The sequence below is a fragment of the Oculina patagonica genome, chromosome 2 (genome assembly GCF_052425735.1).
Source record: "Oculina patagonica isolate OP01 chromosome 2, crgOcupat, whole genome shotgun sequence".
NCBI classification, from domain to species: Eukaryota; Metazoa; Cnidaria; class Anthozoa; order Scleractinia; family Oculinidae; genus Oculina; species Oculina patagonica.
This window is the reverse complement of record NC_135759.1, coordinates 2,722,976-2,747,867: the sequence shown is the minus strand read 5'-3', so window position 1 is coordinate 2,747,867 and position 24,892 is coordinate 2,722,976. Positions and strand designations below refer to the sequence as shown.

Sequence of the window (24,892 nt, the reverse complement as noted above, 5' to 3'; positions counted from 1 at the left end):
CAGACATATTTCCGGCCGCCTGTCGTTCACGTTTCTACGACAGCGGGAAATACGTCTGCGTTCGCAGGCTGCCGGGCTCTCCTTGGGTTATACCGCGAGATCACGTTCACGCGTATCGTTTTGCTTTAAATCGGCACGAAACTCGGCGAACACACCGTAATATTAACAACACTCACACCGTGTTCATAAGAATTGTTTTAATTTAGAGTATTTCCATTTACTCCTGATTTATTTAATTCATAGATCCGTTCCGTAAAGGAACATTTTTTTTTCAACTTGTTGCCTTTTTTTATAAATTTTCTCTTGTTTAAATGGATTGTTTCAATTCGATTTAACTTCGGTTTCTTGATTTCGTGTAAAAGGGATCTGTTTAAGTCCCCTTCAATTGTTTCTTTCGGGATTTCTATTTATTCTGTTTTCTTTTGTCTAGTCTTTTCAATTAAGTGTGAAACAGGCTCTCCTTGTGATATACCGCGAGATCACGTTAACGTTTATCGTAGTGCTTAAAAGCGGCAGGAAACTCGCCGAACACACCGTAAAATAACAGTAACAGTCACACAGTGTTCTAAGGCTTTTTTTTAAGTATATCCATTTACACCTGATTTATTTGATTCATAGATCCGTTTCGCAACACAATATTTTTCTCATTTTGTTGCCTTATTTAAATGGATTCTTTCAATTCGATTTAACTTCGGTTCCTAGATTTCGTGTAAGAAGGGGATCTGTTTAAGTCCTTTTCAGTTGTTTCTTTCGGTTTCTTTAATTTATTCCCTTTTTTTTGTCTAGTCTTTTCAATTTAGTGTGAGACAGGCTCTTGGCTTCAACCTGCAAACGCAGACATATTTCCGACCGGCTGTCGTTCGCGTTTCTACGACAGCTGGATATACGTCTGCGTTCGCAGGCTGCCGGGCTCTCCTTGGGTTATACCGCGAGATCACGTTCACGCGTATCGTTTTGCTTTAAATCGGTACGAAACTCGGCGAACACACCGTAATATTAACAACACTCACACCGCGTTCATAAGAATTTTTTTAATTTAGAGTATTTCCATTTACTCCTGATTTATTTGATTCATAGATCCGTTCCGTAAAGGATTTTTCATTTCTTTTTTTTTAATTTGTTGCCTTTTTTATAAATTTTCTCTTGTTTAAATGGATTGTTTCAATTCGATTTAACTTCGGTTTCTTGATTTCATGTAAAAGGGATCTGTTTAAGTCCCCTTCAATTGTTTTTTTCGGTGTTTTAATTTATTTTGTTTTCTTTTGTTTATTCTTTTCAATTTAGCTTAAAACAGGCTGTTCTTGTGTTATACCGCGAGATCACGTTAACGTTTATCGTAGTGCTTAAAAGCGGAACGAAACTCGCCGAACACACCGTAATATAACAACAGTACAGTAACAGTCACACAGTGTTCTAAGGCCATTTACACCTAGTTTATTTGATTCCTAGATCCGTTTCGCACACAAAATTTTTTCTCATTTTGTTGCCGTATTTAAATGGATTCTTTCAATTCGATTTAACTTCGGTTCCTAGATTTCGTGTAAGAAAGGGATCTGTTTAAGTCCTTTTTAGTTGTTTCTTTCGGTTTTTAAATTAATTTTGTTTTTCTTTTGTCTGGAAACAGGCTCTTGGCTTCAACCTGCGAACGCAGACATATTTCCGGCCGGCTGTCGTTCGCGTTTCTACGACAGCCGGAAATACGTCTGCGTTCGCAGGCTGCCGGGCTCTCCTTGGGTTATACCGCGAGATCACGTTCACGCGTATCGTTTGCTTTAAATCGGCACGAAACTCGGCGAACACACCGTAATATTTTAGCGACCTTCAGATTTGACTACGAGTACGAGATCGAGTACGAGTACGACTTTGGAATTTCGACACAATTATATCCCCCAAACTATAACTCTTCCCTGTTGCTGACTAACACAAATAAACGTTAGGGATAAGATTGGTGTGTTAAGTGATTATAAGAGGCACACGAATTTGGTTTGAAAACTCGTACTCGTACTCAATCTCGTACTCGTAGTCCAATCTGAAGGCCGCTTAAAATTAACAACACTCACACCGTGTTCATAAGAATTTTTTTAAATTAGAGTATTTCCATTTACTCCTGATTTATTTAATTCATAGATCCGTTCCGTAAAGGAACTTTTTTTTTCAATTTGTTGCCTTTTTTATAAATTTTCTCTTGTTTAAATAGATTGTTTCAATTCGCTTTAACTTCGGTTTCTTGATTTCGTGTTAAAGGGATCTGTTTAAGTCCCCTTCAATTGTTTCTTTCGGGGTTTTAATTTATTCTGTTTTCTTTTGTTTAGTCTTTTCAATTTAGCTTGAAACAGGCTGTTCTTGAGTTATACCGCGAGATCACGTTAACGTTTATCGTAATGCTTTAGAGCGGCAGGAAACTCGCCGAACACACCGTAATATAACAACAGTACAGTAACAGTCACACAGTGTTCTAAGGCTTTTTTAAAGTATCTCCATTTACACCTGATTTATTTGATTCATAGATCCGTTTCGCAACACAATATTTTTCTCATTTTGTTGCCTTATTTGGATTCCTTCAATTCGATTTAACTTCGGTTGTTTCTTTCGGTTTTCTATTTTTTTTTCTGTTTTCTCTTGTCTAGTCTTTCCAATTGAGCGTGAAACAGGCTCTCCTTGTGTCATACCGCGACATCGCGTTCACGATCATCGTGCTTTTCAAATTTACCGTACCCAAATTCGCAAGTAGCCAATCAGAAGCGCGATCTACTGTCCTGATATCCTACGATATCAAGTCACTGACCTGATATGCCCCCATATCACGGTCACTTTGAAGTAAAGTAGTGTTACCGAGCGATGAATTGAAAAGAGGTTTTGCCAATAAAACAGAACTTCGTAATTGAAATTTAGCTGGTGTTAAGCGATAGTAAAAGGAGAAAAACTTTCCCGCCAAAACTAAACTTGAGCGCGCTCGCCAATTGCGCGATGTTTGCCGACGAGTACTGAAACATTCAAGTTGGAAGTTCCACATTTTTCGCTAAATTTTGATTTTGGAAATTTAGAGAATGAAACTCCAAACAAACGAGTGGAACAAAAGGAAGAAGAGGAACTTGATAAAAGTGTTGAAGACCAAAAAGGTATCAACACAAGCAGGTCAACACAATTTGCACTACGTACCTGGCAAGCATGGCTTCAACAAAGCGTTAAATATAACCGGATTTTTGGCTGAATTTGGGTACGGTTAATACCTAATCGTACCTTTTTGGTACGCTTCGGCGGCATATCAGGCTAGTTTGGTCGAGCCATGGTTCGTATTTTGGCGAGACTGCAGTCTAGCCAAAATACGAACCATGGCTCGACCAAACTCGCCTGATATTCCGCCGAAGCGTACCAAAAAGGTACGATTAGGTATAAAAACCGGCACGATACTCTCCGTTTATAATGTTATATCAACAATACACGAATTCGCTATAGCATTTATTACAGGTTATAAAGACATGCAAAAAGTGTGCCGCGTTTGAGATATACCGCCTGGACGGTCTGCCGGAAAAAGCAGCAAAGGTGCAAAATGTAAATACATCAGGCAATATACCGGCTTGAATAAATTCTGCAGGCAGAATTTCGACTTCGGGCAGCGGACAGTATGCCGCGAAAATGTGAGCAGAGATCGCGAGTAGAATTCAGAAAATCGGTAACACAAAAGATAGGTGAATAATGTTCAAAAACATCAAAACTAATCAAAAATACCTTCGCGCCTACGAACCCGCTCAGGACAGAGACTAATCTCAGAATATATAACCAAATCCACTGGTATCGCACGAAATTCTTTTACTACAATTTTATTGCACACATAAATGAAGTGAGTGAATGTCTACAGACTTAATTACAATTTTGCTATAGACAATGAAAGTGTTCTTAGTCAGCTGAACCGACGGAGCAGAATTCAAGAAGAATATCAATTATCGTTGCCGCAGCAGAATTTTGAGCAGAAAACACGATCTTTACAAGCATTGCCGTCAGGAATATCTATCAGGCAAAGTGCATTCCAGTGAAAATTTGGTGTAAAAGGCAGTTCACTGACATTAAGGAACGTAATAATATAAAATATGTAATAACTCTGCAATAAGCATATGAGAGATGAAGAGAAACAGCTCAGCTAACCTCGTTTCTGAGTGACCTCGACCTCGTTTCATGAATGTCACGTGACAAAGTTGACCGAAATTGCCATTTTCATACGCACAAATCCATCGTTCTTCCGGTTACGTATAGCTGGAGATATTCCGCGAGATTTCGCAGGATAACTGTGAAGTACCCACCCTCCTAGCCGGGGCTCGTGTTTTGTGAATTTCGCCCGTTTTCTTAATTTTTCATCGTGTTTTATGACACCATAGTAGTCCGGATTAATCGCATGATGTTTGAAAATACTCAGTGTTTGTAAAAGGTGCTTAAACTCCTTAATATTCTAGCAGGGATTGAGAAAGAGCAAATAAAAACACTCTAAAACCTTCTCCGAGAGATCGAACGTTTCTGATTATGCTGATATGGTAAAACTTCCCGCATTTGAACTCAAAAAAAGTAGTTTGTCTTAACTTAAACGAATATATATTTGCGCAAAACTGGCATGTGTTAAAATGAGAAAACAATAAAAAGTTTAAGGTTACTTTTATAAGGTGGTTGTGTTTATTACTTTAAATTCTTCTTTGATCATACATGGCTTAAATCTGTCATTGACAGCTAAAGTTCTCTAAACAGAGTCAGATTAATTTTGGCTTATTATTTTTTTGCTTGGCCTATAGTTTTTTTTTAATTTGTTACATGAGCGATTTAAGGATTAAAAAGGATTTTGCGACGAACACTAACGAGATTAATGCCATTGACATCTACGGCCAGCCAATTTAATAACGGATCAAGGTCGTAATTGCAAAAAATTTAGCTCATAACAGTAACTAGAGAATAAAGGACTGGTTCATGAGTTTTTACAAATCATTCCTGACGCGACAATTCTCAAGGAAGAAAGACCACTGCAATACAACTTTAATAGATTGATTGCAGGAGAGGCGCTAAGCAATACAGTGCATTCTTAATCTACTACGAGTTTTACTCCAAATGAAGTAAGTCTTTTAATTTTTATGGGTATGGGTTAAAAAGCCTTCTTTACCTATTTATGCTTTTTTCAGTTTGTTTAGTCAGTAAATTGGTATTCCGTTTTTAAGTTCCACGGAAATGATCATTTCGCTCACTGTCAGTTTTAATACTTGCTGGTCATTTCGATGTTATCGGCAACTAACGTTATGCAGTGTTGTGTTTAAGAGTTAAATTACTTAGTCGTGATGACGGTAGACTAAATCACAGTATTCGATTTGTCACAATTTCACCAGCAGTGAATTGGATTAAAGTTATCTCATTAACGGAATCTAGATTAAGAGAACCACTTGACTCGATCTTGTAAAACAGAACTTGGCAAATGCAGATGGCAAGCCAGGATTGAAAGAGATTACACTGAAAATGACAAACAAAGTTGAAAGTGGGAGGTTTACTTTTGTCTGGCTCGAATTGCTTTGAAATTTCGAGATAATTCTTGTAACAAAACTATCTATCTAAAATAAATGAGTACCCAAGAAATTCACATCTTAACGTATGCCTCTTAACTTTCTTTGGTGAAAATTCATTGAAGGTGTTTGCAAGCCAAAGAAACTTCGCGCATAAAACGAGATCCTCTTTAAGCTATACGGTTTTTGTGAAATGGCGTAACTAATGATACTTTAAGTCTAATGTGATACACTTTTAATTTCTCCTTACAATACATTGCCAAGAAGACATGTGATAAGAATAAACAAAATCATCAATCCTGGTTTGCCCCAGGATGGGGGTGGGGGGCAACCCACGGGAGTTTGACTTAGCGTAGCTCCACCTGGGTAGGGATTTAGACATCCACAACAGTCCCCTCGGTGAAAAATTTTACGCAGTCCCCATCTCGGAAAGTGGAGAGGCCCTGGCTAAGGACGGGAATTTGACTCTCAATGGAGATCCAAGAGTGGGGAAATTGACATTTGAAAGCCTGAAAATGTCAAATTCCCCTGGGGTTGTCTGCACCCCCATCCTGGTACAAACCATTGATAGGCGCATAAATCTGTTGTCTGAACACCAAATTCTCGACTAAGTATCAGACGATATTCCGCGCGCCGGATTTCACAGGGTCTGACTGTAAAGCATATATGACTGCTTTTTGTTTTATGCTACAAGCTGCTAGCAAAAAAAAATTGTGGATCATTATATACACAAAATGTTACCAAAACTGACAACTAATATGGCAAATGGCCGAACATTACGTTATAACTTCAACAGTCACTTCAAAGAGATGCTTTCGATTAGTCTCCGCCTGGTCAGCCAGTTCAGTCGGGCGGGTGATAATTTGATTTTCCACGGTTTATGTAGTTCCATAATTTTGCTCGAAGGCATTTCTCAAAGGAAAGCCTTCGATTGATCTCCGCCTAGTCCAGTTCAGTTGGGTGGGTGGACGCTAATTTGATTATCTACGGTGTATATAGATGTTACGAAGGCTTTTTCCATATTTCTCCTGATTTCTGCTTTTTACAACTTTGCAGATAAATAGGCCAACCATTCAAATAGTAAACACAAGCGAGGCAAATCAATGCATTTCAAACCATTTTGCTACAAGTTTACCCAAAATTGACAATAAGGCATAACAAATAAAAGGTTTCTTCTAACATAAAGTAGCTTTCTTTTGTATAGTGTGTGAAAAACGCAAATCGGCGAAACTTATTCGTTAGCGGCCATCTTTGCGGTCCGCTGCAAAATTCGGACACTTTAGAGAACCAATCATAGAGCTTTATTTCATCAATTATTGATCAGTTCGCCAGTGTAATTTATCAGTTTATAATCTTCTTATCAACATGCGATATGTCCAGCTACAGACCAAACCCTTACGGCTGTTTAGATATAGCACTTAGCAAGAGAGAAAACACGCAACCACAAAGAAACGACTTGAGCTAAACAAGAATGTCCTGATACAAATTTCATGATTAACAATAAACGGTTGTTTAAAGATTGTGCAATAAAACAAAGCCTGTGTTAAGGATAAAGGAGAGTTAAGAAAAAAAGCCTGGTGCAATTAAGCAAATTAGGTTTTAATTAGTAACACAGGTGAAAATTGTATTTCAACAAGCATCATTTTCAGGGCTTTAGCGTGCACGCGAGCCGATAATTTCGAAGCTGTTTTGTTAATGAATCCCACTTTAAAAAGGTTTTATATTTTAGATCATTAATGCAAGGATCTAAGTAGTCTCGAAAATTGACTAAAGAATCTAAGGTTGAGACAGAATTGTTTGATACAACCTGATCACTGAATGTCAGAGGGCAATTCAGTTTGTTCATATTATTGGAGGGAAATGTTACATGTAAAATGTGTATGGCTCTACATGTTACATAACACAATGTCTAGATTTTAACTATAAAACCTGTGCAAACTTTGTATGCCAGCTAAACACAAGCTGTACACTTAACAAAAAGAGTAGCCCTGATATAAAGCTGTCATCAGGCAATTTAACAAACCAATCACAATTTTCTTTGCAAAAAATGCACTTACGATTTACAAAACGCTCTCACGAGATGCTGTTATCATCTGGCAAAAAGCTTAATGGTCTTGACATAGATTAAATTAAGGGAAATCCTTTACGGATGCAGCGAAAGTAAATAAACCTGTTGCCAGAACGCTTCGGGTTTCTATTTTTATTGCAGCTTCCACCCATGTCTGAAATACTTTTTGCATTTATAGAAGGGTAAACGTATATGAAATGTGTACAAGGGTCAATGTAAAGTACACAAATGACAGAAAAGCTAACATAATGCTTACTGTATAAATAACAACTTTTACTTAAAAATCTGAAGCTTGCTTCTCTTAAACGTTCTATGTTCCCGCATTGTCGTGAAATAGGACAACTTTTTCTTAAGCTGCCAGAAGTTTAAGGTCAGATCTCACTTAGGCGAGATCGCGTGAGGCAGAATTGAACGTTTCATTGCTGTCATCAACAATTAGGAATAAGATGCGATTACTCGACTTAATCCGGAAGAACCCTTAAAGATTTAGTTCCTGTCTCGAACGAAGTCTTTCATTCTCGCTGTCGAAACTGTGCAGGCAAAATTGCAAGAAGTCTTAAAATCGTACACGCTGTTAACATCGAGCAAGACAGATTGATATCGACTGCTGCCTTCATTCGCAAGTAAGTCCTTTGAAGTAACTCAAACACATGGTAAAATCTATTGCAATGAGCTAAGAACTACGCTAAGAGCCCTATTATCTTAGACACTTCAGATTGGAGATTCAAACACAGTAACTCTTAAGCTAAGAACGATAGCACTTAAAATCTTTCAAACTAGACACCATAAATAGTAATATAAGGATCCGTTCATAAGAACCCAATTCAAGTCGATCGAGCGCAAACTTCATCAAATTTCAACTGGCTTTTTTAGTCTTCGTAGTTTCCTAAAATATATTTCTTGACCACATATTGTTTCAGTTGCGTATTGCATTTCAATTTCTCCTAACATGAAAAATGTAGTTATCAATTGGGAAATGCAAGCACAAAGCGCCAAGCAGATTAATATTTCTTTAAGGGCACTGTGCTAAACAATTTTGAAAGACAATTGCCGTTTATTGCGTTAGGCAAAAAAGCGAACAACAAAAACGAGGTTAAAATAACAATTCTGTCCTAACACCTGACTGGGAGCCACACGATATTTATATATATCCGATATATTCAAGTGACCCTTATTCGGTTTATTCCGGCGTGGTTCTGATCCGCTTTCTTTTTTTCCGTTTAGCTGTGTGTCAGGAAAAGTATTTTGGTAGAGAGAACGAGGTTTTTTTCATGCAGTTTTGTCTTAATATTCCTCACAATCGGGAACCTCGATTTTTAATAGCCGTTTCTTACAAATTGCAGATTCCTAATTCGACGTCGTTCATTTTGTTAAATTTATGCCTTTCTTTCTTTTTTTGAAATGGTTCTCGATGCTTTGCTTTGAGTAGTACATGTCAGTTTTTCCTTAATTAATGATTGATAAGAATTTAATTGAATTTTAATTAAATTTATTTCACTGTTTCCATCAATCTCTTTTCACCGGATACTCATTGAAATTCACATTCCATTCAGCTCTTGCGGCAACCGACTATCAATTTACCAATTCATAATTAAATCCGCAAATTCTAATAGTTATTTTTGGATCAATCTTTCGGTAGCGATTTTATTTAAAGCTGCAGATTGACTTCTGTCAACGAAACTTACTCGTTCAATGGCCATGCCATTTTCCAATGCCATCGCCGAGAAAAATTGCATTCTTTGAACTGCCTAGCACAAAATACATACATTTCTCTGTTCCCCCACAATGAAAAGCAATGATGCTTTATTTGTCAGTTGTCGCATTCAAGAATCTTTCATTCAACTGCACTCACTGTTTTAATTTCAATTTAATTTCGATTCTTTTATAGCAATTTCCGCTACAGACTGCCCTCTTTAGTCAAGGTTCAAGCTAGCTCGCCTATCGTAAATTAAGTTTCATAATATATTATTCGGCTTATTTGATATGCATCTTCATTTTTTGCCGCGGAAATCTTTAATTTAATGTCGAATTCATAGTGAACAAATTGATTAATGGTTACCTTAAAGTAAAATTGACTAATCTTAGATTAAACAGCACAGGCGTTAATGCAATGAAAAGTGTCGAATCTTTAGTGACTGACCGATTAAATGTAAGGACAAACTAACCTAACGGTTTAGTTCAAAGCCAGTGAAGTATTCCGACTTTATTCAAGAAATCAACACTGAATTTAGCCGTTTCAGTTAACCCACCACATTTGTTTGCAGTTAGCTGTCATTTTGCACAACTGATGGATACCAAGTTAAGGGGGCGCGTTGCCATAGTTACAACAGCGTATCGCCTAGTTGCCGTCTCTCAAATAACTGTTATCTAAATGTCTGGAAAGTTGATTTTGTCTGTCAATGGCTAGCGTCTGTTGGGCTGTGGGAAAAAAAGATTAATATTGCCAAATTCAATAGAAAAGATTCAAATCTTTCAAAATCAATGCTTCAGCTTTTGTTCTTACGGATGCATCAGATTGATTGCAAATTTTAAAGTGTGATTTAGACTTTCTGTCGCCAGCTTAGTCTCAATTGATCGTCTCATATGTAAAAGGTGAATATTCTGTTCAAGTTGTCTTGATGTTTCTCTTCAATAGCTAATTTCGGTTATCGTATTAGCATTTTAGGCTTCCCACTACATGAGCCCAAGCTAACAATCTTCGCTGATCCCGGGCACGAGTTTTGTGTTGAAACTCGATGTTCCCAAAAGGCCTACAAGACATTTATTGTTCTGAGTCCAAAACTACCTTCACACTAAGTAAATCAAAGAAAACCTCCAAATAAATTTCACCAAGGTAGAAGAAAATATCTGAAGCAAAAATAAACCGAAAGGATTCAAGACGGTTAAGATTAAAGATGTTTACGAACGATAACTTGAAAAATGTAAGTACTGCCTTTTAAGATGCGTGGTCCGTATCATCCCGAACTAGGTACGGCTTGACTTTATTTGATTCATACGGGTGATATATTTAGTACCTATTTAAATTAATTCATCTGAAGCAAGCTCTGTCCTTTCCCTTTTTATGGTTGATTTAATTGCAACTCTTGAATCAGACCATGCTTATCTCAGTATGGCTGAGATAATTGTCTAGATATCTAAAGAATGTATTTTATATTTCTTTTTTTCAAAGTTTATGAAGTGTATAGAGCTGGAATCTTCAAGTTGAACAGTTAAATTCGATACAGTGTGGTGTAAAGCTGATAGCTATGAGTTTTTTATATTTTGTTTTTTTTATTCCATATTATTTTATATTTTACAAAATGGTGTGTTTTGGGATTTTATTAAAAAAACTACCCAAAAGACAACCAATCCTAATATCTACACTTCGCATAACATTATAAGATCAATACGATACCGCAAACTCTGAGTAGCTCAGGTACCACTGAGGGCCTCCCGAGGGGGATCAATGATATTCTCCCCCCTTGCTCTCAGGGAATAATCATGCCTTTTTCGGCGCCATGATTCACAACCGTTTATTCAGGGATTGTTGCGTCTCCTGATCTCTAAATGTCTATAATTAAAATTCCGCCTCTTTTTCCTAAAATTAGATAACTTTATTCCCCCTTTCCCTTTATCTTCTGTTACGCTCTCCCTCATCCCCGTGTGATCATGTTCCCTGTTTCCTGTTCCCGTGCCCCGTTCTCTAAAACTAAATCCCCCACCGGGCGCCGTCCCCCCTTCCCATACCAGTTGAGGGAATCCCCCTGGTTTCCCTTTTCCATGGCAATTCCTCGGTTTTCCTTCTTTCTCAAGCTGGCTATCTGTTTCCCCTCTGTTTCTCACAGTACCCAAACGTGAATCGTTGTCCAGTGTGAAAATAGGCCCTCTTTTTCGAAAATAAACGGCAAATCTCCCCTAAAGTCTCACCTTGTTCTACTTCAATTGAGTGCTTAAAATATCAATGTTATTTGTTGTATGAATACAAACGAAAAAGCAAAAATGCGTTTTAACGACAAAACGGTAAAATTCGCAGTTTCTCACAACAGCTAAATAGTTTTTGCTCACCATGAGTATCGGGGGCCCCCCCGTTGATATAAAAAACCCCACAAAAAACAAACATTAAAAAAAAAAAAAAAACAAAAATTCCAAACCTGATTGCAGACCGGATATTTACCGAGGTTTGCCCATGGTTTGCAAAAAACCCAAAATCTTCAAAAAGTTGGCAATAGTAACAAAACTACAAATATAGTTTCTAAAACATTATACCTCCAAATCGGATCTAAAACCATACCCTTTGGCGCTGCACATGCCACTAAAGCTAACATAAAGGAGTACCCCCACCCTACCCCCTCTCCCCGGGAGAGGGCGGTCGTCACTGTACCTTCAAGATAACGTTTGATGAAAAATTACTGTTTCTTAGTCAAAAGATGCCGCGTGATTATGCGTTATCAGTGCAAGTGATTGATATGAAGACCCTAACCTATTGCTCCAGGCTTCAGCGCAGTCTAAAATAAGAAAGTCTAAAACGGTTATAAAAATTAAAAACATTTCTGTCAATACGAAAACCTGGAGCATATTCAAAAACTGTATACATTCCATGCGAATGTAAGTCATCACAGTATAGAAATAATTTGCTCTTGTTGCAATCCACATGCATATTATGTAAACTGCTCTTAATGAAGGTCAAAATAAAAAGGAGCTAAACATTATGTATACAATTTTTAACTGTAGAATTTCTCGCAACTAGTAATAACAATTGTATTGAGCATAGAAGATTAATACGCTGACCCCGGGGGGGGGGGCACTCCCAGGGCTTAACGGGGACGTGCGGCCCGTAGGGTTGGTTGTCGCTTCACCTCTCTTTGTCTTAAACGGGGTATCTTTGCATGGACCAATGTCAAAAGATGGCTTATATGCCTGCAGAGGTGTACGCAAGTTCCTTCTTTCGTTTGCTGCTTACATTGATTTCGGCTTCTTAGCTTATTCACGATCACATCCAGTGCGGTACTTTTATGTCTTGCGGGGTATCAAAAATTGCCATTCTGTCTTAAACAGGGTAGGAAATCAGAAGTTCGTGTCTAACAGGGTCAGGGTTTAGAGGCCGGGCCGCACCTCCCTACCCGAAATTATGTCGAGTACCCCCCCCCCCCCCCCCCCGGACGCTGACATTAGATCTTACGGGGTTCAAGATCATCTGCAGTAAAATTAGAGAGCTATTTATAAAAAGTTGGAAGGAGTTATTTTGAGTTTAACCAACGTTAACTAAGCCGATGAGACTTTAAGAGTATTTCGTGGATTTTCAGTTGAAAGATACAAAGCTTCCAGAGACATGAAGCAGGCGTAAGATAAGAATTAAATTCTCATTTCATGTACATGTGTTTACAGCAATTTTAGCAAACATTGATTTAATGATTTTCTTTATTTGTCTTTTATCTTGTGAATTATGTGATTTTGGCCTGATCGACACAGTAAAAATATACTTAATTTTCCCAAACAGTGTTATTAAAAAATGTACTCTAAGACAGTTAGGAAAACTGAGAGCTGACGCATTTCAGAATCCGTACCCATGTAATACCAGCCGTAATTTTATTTTCTGTTATAAAATTTGCACCAAACAGTCACACTGTAAAAACTCATACAAAAATTAATCGCGTGAAACGCTAGAGTTATTTTTAATTACATAAAAAAGAGTCATAAATAAAACCCAACTTAAGTCCAAAGGCATGTGATTTATTTTTGGCGCGATCTTGATAACCATCTGTGTGACTATCTATACATTGGAATTTTTTTCCGTTCCTTATTAGTCAAGGTTTTAGGCCAAACTTCTAGCACATTGAATATTGAAGGTTCATTGTTCTTTCACATCTTTCTGCGTAGGAGGTTTTCGGTGATTTGGCATCTTTACGCCGTCTTAAAGCTCCTGCCAGCTTTAAGAGAGGTTCTCCACTTTGGATCTGTCGCGCAATTTATTCTGGTTAACTCCATTGCAGCCTTTGAACAGGATTTTACTCTTGTTTTCGTCCTTGGTGGTCGCCAAAATATCGCCGATAGCAAGTAAGATTTCACATGATTAGTTTACTAAGATTGTTTGTATTATTTCTCTATTTCTCGTTCAACTTCAGTCGCCCATATATTCAAAAGTTCCCTGTCTTTACAACGCAAACTGACTATCAACGGTTAAAACGAAGACATTTCTGGTCTGCGAGCGATATTTAAGTTAGGTAGAGGGCCACTAGTTCATCAGTGTTTACTGTCAAAGAGAGCATGTGTTACCCTCCAAAAGAAGTTGCTTACATGCTTACTCACTAAAGAAAGCGGTCTGCTTAAAGGCAAGTTAACCACATAAACGATTCGTAAGCATTTTGTTTCAGTAAAGAGAATATCAAAACAATGTCTGTACCAATTGCTCTATTGACTTCTATTTTATCTTAAGCTTACTTGTGCTGCTAATACAATTGATCAGTTTGTTTTGTTTTATAATTTTATTGTTATTGTGAAGTGATTATATGTAAAGTGTCTCTGACTCGTTATAACTCTCAAAGATCATTGACTAAATACACATCTAAATTCTTTAAACTACCATTGGGAGAGATGTACTCCGATCAGTGGGGGAAAAGTGGTCGTAATATGTCTTATAACAAGCGAAATTTAATTGCAGATAAAATTGTGCTGTTTGTACGTTCAAAACAATCCATTAAAATAAGAACAATTCTGGCCGCTAAATCGCATGCATTCTAGTAAGAAATGAAATTCTTCAGTTTTTCAGGGCAGGCAAGATAGTGAACGTAAAATTTTGCCAGTTTTGCTATTTGCAGAAAATTTAATTAACTTTATATATGTTAACTCTATTTCTTTACGAGGCTTCGTAATATGGCTGATATCATATTTGTAGAGTTGTTCTTGCATGCCGTATTCAGGACCATGAAATATTTTTTCCGGGGGGGGGGGGGGATAGGCCCGTTATATTGGGGGGGGGGGGGGGGGGGGGGGGGGAAAAAAAAAGAAAATATAGAAAAAAGAGAGAGAAAAATTTTTTTTTTTTTAAAAAAATTAAAAAAAAAAAAATTTTAAAAAAAAAAAAAAAAATACACCCCTTAAAATCAAAAAATTCCCAACCAAAACCAATATTTTATGTACGGAGAAAAAAATAAATTTTGCCATATATGGGCAGCGCGCGCATTTGTTGAATAATAAGGACTGTTATTGTGCATGGCTAGCGGCTAATCACATCCGAGAATTTAGAATAAATTGTGTAGAATACATGATGATGCATGTTCAACTATTCGCTCAGCTTGTTCGCAGAGGAAGCTATGATCGCTTTCTATTTGGTAGTGATACTACGTTTAAAATAAGGTCGCCTGCCCGATTGTTTGTTTGACCGATCATCTCCCACGGCCACGTGCGCAGAGCTGGAGAATTCTGAAAAGCTGTCATACAACGTTAATCTGCAACAGCCGGATTTTCTCAAACAGGAGTGGAACTGTGTTAAATCACTGAGAAAGAAACTTCTAGGCTTACCAGCTGAGTAGCGCATGAAGTTCAGTAGAATCTCGATTCAATTCTCGAATCTCCAAAGGAAATGAAAATTGGTTCGAAAATTCGGTGAGTTGGAGATATCGGGGATAAAACTAGGCTTTGGTGGTGCTAGCATATTTGGCATATTGGAGCTGCTATGTGCGGCACTGCCACGGCATTAGCACTTTTGGCGTTCAGGTCTGATTAGGTGTGTTCTCGGCTCAGTGTTGTTGTCGGGGGCATTCGGCTCGGTGGGCGCTATGTGCTGACGGCCGGACTGCCATAAAACACAAAATTAACAGTTATTTGAAATCATTGTGTCGTTATTGCGCACCTCTATGTCAGATCTGCGTCATTTTGTGGCATATTTGGATCAGGCATACTTTGGGAATCTGCATTTTTGCATATTGGCAAAATTTTGGCACTGCTAGTGCGTAATATGCCATTTTTAGGGCACATCTACCAAAGCCTAGATAAAACTGCAGGTCACTGCAGACGAGTGTTTGACTGAGTGAAGAAGATCTAACGGAAACGACCAGGGGTGAAAAACGACTTTTGCTTCGAGTTGGGAGTTTCGAGAAAATCGACGATTCGAGAACACTGCACTTGCACTGTTTCTTATTTGTTTGACCAGGCCATGTCGCTGCTGACTAAAGCATGCAGATAAACTGATAAAAATTATTGTCAGCCCTCCTTTCAGGCAGTAACACGAGAGAACAAAACAAAGTTATATTTGACTCGTTTTCGTTTTTCCCGAGAGTGAAATTGAACAGTGTTCAACGCACGCCCTACTGTACTTACGGCCATGGCCATCTGCTATCGCTGGATTTTGTGAGACGGACATCTCGCCAAGAGAGTTTTGCTGTGCATATGGGAATGAAACTCAGTGCTCATGTGGAGGCCTGTCAAAAAAAAAAAAAAAAAAAAGTAAGTTTTTTTTTTTTTTTATATTAAAAAAAAAAAAAAAAAAAAAAAAAAAAAAAAAATTTAAAAAAAAAAAAAATTCTCCTTTTTAAAAAAAAATATTTTTTTTATATTATTTTTATACTTTTTTTTTGCCCCCCCCTATCTAAAAACCAAAAAAAAATAATTTCAAAAAAAAAAAATTAAAAATTTCCAACCCTTTAAATACTCCCCATTTTTTCATTTTCTTCATTCCCCAATTCTGGCAACCCTCCTTTTATTGATATTTTCGATTTTATCTCACATGTATATTTTAGAAGCATTTCGGTTTGTTTTTCAACTTTTTTTGTTTCATTTTAATGCTTCATGCATATCCTTTGCTACTGCCATATTGACATTTTCTTATCATTCTTTAAAATAATTATGATTTATGGCTAATTAAATACTTCTCAGTATCAAAGGAGAGACAATCAGAAATAGGACTCTGTGAGGTATTAATTATATGACAGTATCCCTAGATTTACCAAATAAAAGACACATTTTTTTACTTCTTAACTTAACGGAAGCGGAAGAAGGCATGAATTATGTATCATATTCACTTGATCACGCAGAAGTCCTTTATCAGTCACCACTCAACGCATTAAGCATTCCTACTATAACATGAAAGGTTACGGCATGTACGTATCGTATAGCAAGTTATGAGCTTTGTCAGCTTTCTATAGCTAGACACTTAAAAAGTCACAAAATTGGTAACTGAAACCCCTAAAATAGGCTTGAACTAAGAAGATTCCTTAATGATAAAACAGAAAGGAGCTTTTGGGATGAACAATAACCAGGCAAACTCGCAATATCAAAACGTAACAATTGCCAATTTTTGCATGAAGTTGCCCTCGGAGCGATTCTGATATGCCATTTGTTTAAGGTACACACTAATGGCCTCAATCGTGAAAAAGCATATTTTTAGCGCGCGAGATTCTTAAAATAGTATCCAAAGCAAGCTGTAGTTTAAATTTCGCCAAATGTTCAGTCTGTTTCGTTTATTTCCCAGACGGTCATTATTAACTGCACTTCGCAAGCTGAGAAAAGGGTGCAACTGATTAAGTCTACATTCGATTTCACTAAAATTGAAATCAATACTTATCTGCGCGACACATTGACTGAATTTCCCGAACTAATGCCTTATTGTTGTTCCACTAATACTTACTTTCACAATCTAATCTATTTTACCCTCAAGGGAAAATAAACAAATTAGCGGTTTTGCTTATAGTCGATTTTTCTTAACATGCTGCTTAAGTAGATCTGACTGATTGGAAATTGTATTATAAAGAGAGAACGGAAAAAAGTTAATTGCGGCTCTATGAAAAGGGCGGTTCTGATACAAAATTGTGAATTGTGATCGATTGATGCTGGACGAACAACGATAACATTGATTTCAATGTCGTATTTTTCTTCCTACTTCTGTTTTTGCGTTTCGTTTTTCGCCGTTTTATGACGGGCAACGATTTAAAAAGTAAGCTGCGATTTAGAGCGGTACTATCTGCGAGCAAAGTTTAACTTGCAGAGTTTTATACAGCCAGTTCGCAAGAGTTCAACCAGTTCAACCAACCGAAACAGAATGATTGCTTTTCCATTTGTGATGATCATCTGTGGTGTTTGCGTCCTACCGCTAATTGTTATCTTTATCTTGATGAATGGGCGAGCTATTAAACTAAAGTGACACTGTCTAAACGCTAAAGAGGCTTGAAAAGTTAACTCACAAGAAAAAACTTTCCGTGTTGCTATTCTAAGCACATCTTTGTTTGATCAAGTGCTCTGAAATTGACTTTGTCCAAGCCCGTAACTGCGCAATTTAATACACTGAAATTAACTCCAATCTTGTATTCGCGCGCGACAAACATTCTTTTACGCAATTTGAGGTCTTCGATTTGTCTCGGTTGGCGCTCTGAGCCAATCACAGTCCTAGAATCGTTTCAAACAGATGACAAGCTATTTCCATACAAATGTTTTCAGAGAACGTCAAAGTGTTTAATTTGCCGCAGCATTAAACCTTCGTAGAAGCGGAATCGATTCGCCTGCTGACTTTCGTTCGTAAGAAGAACAGTGTAGATATTGCTTGTCCGTTAAAAGGCAACTTGCAAACAAAGGTACATACCATTTCGTTTGGGATATAGATCTGTAAATTCTTGTCTTAAGTTATATTTATTTCCAAAGTTCCTAATTACCTTAAGTTGATGGCATAGCATGTTTACAATACAAAGTATTTTGCGGTCATCGGTAAAAACACAATGACCTAAGAATGATTGCAAAAATAATTTATAAGTTAGAAAGCTCTCGAAACCTCTTCGGGTTCTTACTCTAGGAAAAATCTCTTAACTGGCTCGCGCGAAGGCAATCAGCATTTACTAATGTTGAGTAGTAAAATAGCCTAGACGATAAGCTTCACTGCAATTCCAAGGGTCCTCTCGAAACTTAAGCAGCAATAAAGATCTTTAACAGGACGGAACTGACATTTAATATATGCCGTACGAGCTAAACTTCCCCTCGTTGCTTTTCCTAATCCGATTTTTACAATTTAACCACATCTTTTTCCGCTAAACATTGATTATCATTGCCGTGGGTTAAATTCTCATTTCCGTTTGTGTTTTACAACAGGAACCCAAGGCTATCCTGATATTACCCGTTGATAACAAACTGGAAAAACCTGAATATGCGTAAGAGAAAAACAAGTCACCAGCCTAACTTCAAAGCTGCTCGAGCTGTTGTTTTGGGACAGGATGGAGTTGGCAAATCAGGTATATAAGCGGTTACTTGAGTTATCTACACCTAGCGATCATGCAATACTGGAGTTTATCACATGGCAAGAATAGCAGTGCCATTATCTTATCAGCAAGTCAGACATATTTTTCCGAGCTCCATTTCGATTTATTACTATAAAAAGCAATAAACACTCGAAATTTCAAGTGTTTCGGATCTCTTTTGTGGAGCTCGCGACAGACAAGCTCCAATTAACAAAATGGAATTGCGTGTGACTTACACATGAGTCGCCAAAATAAAATTTGTGTCTGGGTGCTTTACATATTGTGGTTTATTTGTTAATTGATTTAAGTTCAACCGTGTCAGGTAAGTTATCCCTTTTATAAACACTGTACTACTATACTTTTTGCATCTGTAATCATGGGATTTGATATCACACATCCTGTACGATTTATCGCCAATTCACATGGGTCCGCTTAGCGTGCAGGCATCATGATGCTTAAGCAACGATTTCGTTTTGTTCAAGGAGCAAAAACGCCTTATAAGTAATTGTTTGAAACTAACAAAATAGCCAAGTGTAAGCATGAGTAAAGAAACTACAAGAATACATTGAAATAAGTGTTTACTAAATTCTAGTTCAATTCAAAACACCGATGCAAGAACTTAAAAACTAACTTATTGGATACCAGCCGAAAGGCTCATTTCGCCGGCCAGTTTTAAAAGAAAAACACAAGACGCTAATTATAAATTGTAAAAGGCGCCTTAATCAGTTTAAATTCTTTTATCCTCTAGCAGTTTTTTTTGCATAACACTCAAGACACAATAATACATTCCTGAGAGTCTGTCAGGATATTAACAAAGATAAAAAGATAACAATCCGTAATTGTTTTCATTTCTCTTAGTTAATTAACATTTGCTTTTGTTTCTTAATTGCCTCAAGAAAATATCGCCATGTAAATTTGCAGATAATAATAATGACAAATACAGAGATTCAAAGGGCACTTCGTAGGCCTTTCTCGATTATGCTAGTAAAACTGGCATTTAATGCTACTAGAAATTCTCACATAAAGCCAAAAAAATGCTAAAATAATGACTGATTTCTTTAAAAAATGCCACTCGAATTCCAAAGAATGCTTTGTTTTATTTCAAATGAAACGTACGAACTCTTACTTTATATGCTCATATCAACAACAGGTGATACTTAATAATTGTTTGTTTATAAAAATAAAATAAAAATAAAAAAGTAATTTAAATTTTTTAAAAATAAAAAATAAAAAAAACACACACGCAAGTAACACAACACAAGTACACAAGTAACACAACGCACAAACAGTCGAAACAGACAGAAAACAATCAAATTAAGTAATCAAAATTGTGAAACTTTGCGATTATTTATTCTTCTGAGTTCTGAGTGCTGAAATCTGGATCACAGTCATGAAAAATGACAGAAAATGCTAGCAATTCTTTTTCAAGAAAAAACGAAAAAAAATGCTTGTTTTCCCAAAAAATGCCGAAAAAAATGCTAGCATAATCGAGAAAGGCCTAGCACTTCGTCAAAAACATACGTTTATGAGCAAAAGCATCAGACTACATCAATTGTTTGCGCAATTAACACATTTTTGCACATAGTCCATCGCGACGACTAAGAGGCATTCTTTAAAAAAATAGCTCAAACATAAAGGCTTTTATAAAGTCACCGGAGAGCTAAAATAATCTAGAAAGCTGTCCAAATAACCAGCCGTTTTTTTTTTTCTTTATTCTATTTTCCACTGCTTTTTTAAGAAACATCTACAGGTGATTTCGCAACATTCAGCTGCGCAAATAAAGTTCTGAATCAACTTGTCTTTGTTGTTATATTTATTTATATATTTATTTATGCTTTTATTTATTTACTTTTGTTTGTTTGTTTGTTTGTTTGTTACAGCGCTTATCGTCCGCTTCCTTACACGAAGATTTATTACGGAGTATGACCAAACACTTGGTATGTAATGTCTATATATGCTGTTAATTGTTTTCTCCCGCATCCGGGACACCATTTTTGCTGGAGAAGAACTTATCACGTGACTTGCCTTAAAATTGTTTAGATCGTGTTGCTTAGCAACTGCTTGTTTGAAAACGGCTTTAGATCGCATTTCTTAGCAACTGCTTGTACGATAACCGCTGGCTCGATAAATTTTCGAAGCTAACACCAGGACCCTCCCTCCTTCCCCGCCCTCCTCTTGACTAAGACTTTGTCAAATATCTGTTATAAAGATCAAAGTCTAGCACGTGTTCATTGCAATCAGCTGATCCATCCAAACGGCTTAAAAGTTAAAAGTAGTTTTCGGAAACAAACCATTTCCGTTCAAACGGAAATTGTTGAAAGTTTATCTTTATCACACAAATACAGATTTCCTAAGGTTAATATTAGCTTAAGTTATTTCGCGCTTTTAAATGTTTAGGAATTAAAAAGAACGAAAGAACCGTCGAGAAACTTTCCAAAATAGTAAGGAAAAACTATTTTGCATTCTGTTCTCAAGTGTTTTTAGTTTTCTATATAAATCTTTCTAAAGAAAAGCAAATACGGCGAAGAGATAATGTTTGGATTGTTTGGGGTTCACCTGTATTTAAACGGATATCAAAATATTGTTAACCAAATTATTTTGCACCATTTAGCTAACATAGCTTTGTCTTTTAACATCAGAATCCACGTGGAGACATCACATGGAAGTGGACAGCGAATACATTTACGTTGATCTTATGGATACTGCTGGAGAGGTAAACATAAGCGTTGCCATGACAACCGTTTTATTAAAACTTGTTCATATGCAGACGGATGTATAAAGTTAATGTTTATTAGCAAATAAATGTAAACTTTTTTTAACACGACGCGGGGTATTTGCATTGAGGAAACGAGTAAACATGTCGAAAGCTCGAACCGCTAGTGACTTTTTTTGGTTAATCTACAAGTTCTAAGTTGTTCACACAAAAATTGGCACGCAGAATTTGCTACTGAAGCTGCTTGAGTTCTCTTGCTAGGCAATACCTACTGAAAATGATAATGTTTATTAAAGTATAAAACATGGTATTTTCCTCTTAATATGCTTAAAATAGAGAAGTGAAACAATATGAAACAATATTACACCTTTTAGCCAATCATAACGCGCACGGCATTCAAGTTATATTTCAAATCACATGCTGATACCTTATTGTCACATATTTCGCGGGACTTAATTTTGGCGATTCTCACATACAATTTTGAAAAAATAGCGAAATTAAAGACCCGCGAAAATTTATTTTAAACACTTTTTATTGTTTTTTTTTTTTATGTTTTAAACTTTTTTTGCCAATTCGCGGAATTTTAGTCCCGCGAATTAAGCCCGTTCCATTTTCGCGAAAGTTCCCGCGAAAATAAGTAGCAATAAGGTATAACATGGCTTTTTAACCAATCAGAGCACGCACTACGGACACCTCCCATAAGCGGACACCTTTTCTGATCCCAAGGGGGTCCAGACTGTACTCTGGATGGAATCATCACGTTTACATTTACTCATTGGATGCTACTAAAATTTTTCGGAGCCTCGCAAAGGTTATGAAATAAATTTCTAATTGTTTAATTAAATTGTTATGTTAAACAATTTTTTTCTTCTTCGCAGAATTCAGAAGCAAAGCTGGATATTTGCTTGGCTCGCGGCGACATTTTTCTTGTTCTGTACTCAATTACTGACCGCTCAAGTTTCGACGAAGCTGCTCGTATAGGAAGACACATCAGGGACCGGAAAACCAACGGAAATTCTGTGATGGTAATTCTTATTGGGACAAAGAGAGACTTGGAGCACTTTCGAGAAGTCGACGAAACGGAGGGTAGTGACTTATCACAAGAACTTGAATGTCCTTTTTACGAAATTTCTGTTTCTTCGAGCGACGGTTACAAGGAAGTATCGGACATGTTGTATGGGTCTTTAAGGCAGTATTTAAGAAACGAAAAAAATGGAACTATCGATAAAAGAAATCAACCTTCTTCGCTGTCAAAGATGAAGGAAGGGCTGATCAAAAGAACTGGGTCTTTTCGGAGGAAATCAGTGTCGTTTTAACTGTAAGTGCGTGCGTCTTGACAGACTGAAGGGCTACCAGGAGTTGCAATAGTTTTCTCGCTTGCCTAGAAGTGCACAAAACGTGAGATCTGCTTCCAGAGGAAACTTTTACGAGAAGAATAAGTTATCATGTGTTTTATACACGTTCAACGCACTTAGAATAGCTTCTACAACAATTCAAATCTGTTAAATCGTGGTAAACGCGTGTAGAATTTTAAAGAAGATGGAAAATTTCCGTGAAACGTTCTGCGATAAATATGGTTCAAAGTAACGCAGTTTCCCACAAGCCTTATTTCGTCGCTAGTCTTACATATTTAGAACTGTTGTGCTACCGTCACGCACCCCTTTACCAGTTAGAGTTGCATGATTCACACGATTGCGTGACTCAGATCAAGTGACTAGCCATATAGTGTCACACACGTCAAATCACGCGAAGTTTGTACTGGTAACTAATTCAGATATAAGACTGAGCCCGATTACAATACATCAAAAGATAAGAAAACGTTACGAAAATTTATTGCACGAAATATGGAAGAGTAGAATAAACTCTATATCGTTTAAACAGCGAATAGTACTTGAAAACTAAAGATTTAAACATATCTGATTTGAAATCTCTTGATGAAAGCGAAACTAAGCCCCACCTCACTTGCCGTTTGTAGACTGATACCGAATCTTACTAGAAAGACACCTACAAATCCACGTAGAAGTAACAAAGGAGTAGATAAAGAAATAAAATACTTATTTTCAATAACTGAGAGTTAGCTATGTAAAAATATTAAAACTGAAAAAAATTAATAAAACTACACTATTGAACGTTGTGCTGCCAACTGAGTGAACTTAAGCAAAGCAAAGGCGTTTCAAATCCATGATAAAGATCAGACACCCCATTTTCGGTGTACGGGTACGGATAAATTACCGGTAATCGTACTCGTACTCGCAAACAAATACCAGCAATTTTTAATTTTATTTTATTTTTCTTACAACTTAAACCAACACACTCGTGTAGTTTTGATCCGTTCCGAGCTTTTTATTTTAAATCAAATCGACTTTGTTTAACGAGGGCTGCACCTAACAACTTGTGACTGAAAAACCTGTGGTTCTCGAAATCCTGATCAAATTGGATTGATTTCTTAAGATGTACTTATGCTTTTTAACTTTGTAATAACTCTTGCTCGACATAGTTCAGATTATAGTCCATCTTTTTTTCCCAACAAAACCGACACAAGTCACGTCACTTAGTCGAGTCACTTTTCAAGTCACTTTTCGTCATACCTACACACGTGGTGTCCATGTTAAGGGCCGAGTATTTTTTTTCACGTTATGACCTGTGTCAACCGAAGGTTTCCTCCTATAAAAATTCTCATTGAACAGGATTTTATATGAAATGGTTCCGTTAAATCAGTTCGTAGAGCAGGTGGCACTGGTATTTTGGTTATGCACTTCCATTCATTCTTTTCAGGATCGTAGCATTCAACTTCTCCCCTTCCTCCCCAGTTACACCACAAATCGTCCACTACATAAACTTTGTCATCAACACAAACGATGCTTCCATAAGGTGAACTCTTTGATGTTGCTATAAATTGCCATTCATTTGTCTTTTCGTTGTACACTTCACAAGTAAATTCAGGATAAGAACCACGAGTAATGAAAATTTTCTCGCGTAAGGCGATTCCAGAAGCATAAAATCTTGCTTCTCGTAGGTTCAGAGCCAGTTTGTCCCACTTTCTGTTGCTGAGTTCATATCTGTCGACATCGGTCAGAACCTTGTTCGCTCCTCGAATGGCGCCACCAATGAAATAAATAAAATTAACTTTTGCAACAATGCAAATACCTATCCTTAAACCTAAATGAAATGATGTTATGTCTTCCCAGGAGTTCGATTCGGGTTTGTACTTTGTGATGTACAAGATGTGATCCACAAGGAGAAAATTTGACACTCGCTCGGGCCCCCTGCAAGAATGCAAAGAGACACAATCAGGGCAAGATATTTCATTTTCTGATTCCAGAGCGTAAATTCCATCTTCATTGTTATCACTGACAAAAATTTGCTGTAAATCTCTTTTTCCTTT

General features: G+C 37.0%; 1 protein-coding gene across 5 annotated transcripts; it reads left to right on the top strand.

Annotated features, from left to right (window-relative positions):
- Positions 1–5,009: 5,009 nt before the first annotated feature.
- LOC144642617 (ras-related and estrogen-regulated growth inhibitor-like) lies at positions 5,010–23,635 on the top strand. Of its 5 annotated transcripts, XM_078501632.1 has the most exons (6): positions 8,127–8,222; positions 13,456–13,632; positions 18,649–18,788; positions 20,675–20,731; positions 21,434–21,507; positions 22,386–23,635. In XM_078501632.1, the coding sequence occupies exons 3-6, from the start codon at positions 18,704–18,706 to the stop codon at positions 22,821–22,823; spliced, it is 654 nt and encodes a 217-aa protein (XP_078357758.1). In that variant the 5' UTR covers positions 8,127–8,222; positions 13,456–13,632; positions 18,649–18,703; the 3' UTR covers positions 22,824–23,635. The 5 variants fall into 5 exon arrangements, with proteins under 5 accessions (XP_078357760.1, XP_078357759.1, XP_078357758.1 ...); XM_078501634.1 differs by lacking the exons at positions 8,127–8,222; positions 13,456–13,632 and adding an exon at positions 5,010–5,093; XM_078501633.1 differs by lacking the exon at positions 13,456–13,632 and having other exon boundaries at positions 8,123–8,222.
- The last annotated feature ends 1,257 nt before the right edge of the window (positions 23,636–24,892 follow it).

Coding starts and splice junctions, on each gene's coding strand:
- LOC144642617 (XM_078501634.1), top strand. CDS start 18,704: ATGCGTAAGAGAAAAACAAGTCACCAGCCTAACTTCAAAGCTGCTCGA. Junction 20,732..21,433: donor GGAGTATGACCAAACACTTG/GTATGTAATGTC, acceptor TTTTAACATCAG/AATCCACGTGGAGACATCAC. Junction 21,508..22,385: donor TTATGGATACTGCTGGAGAG/GTAAACATAAGC, acceptor TCTTCTTCGCAG/AATTCAGAAGCAAAGCTGGA.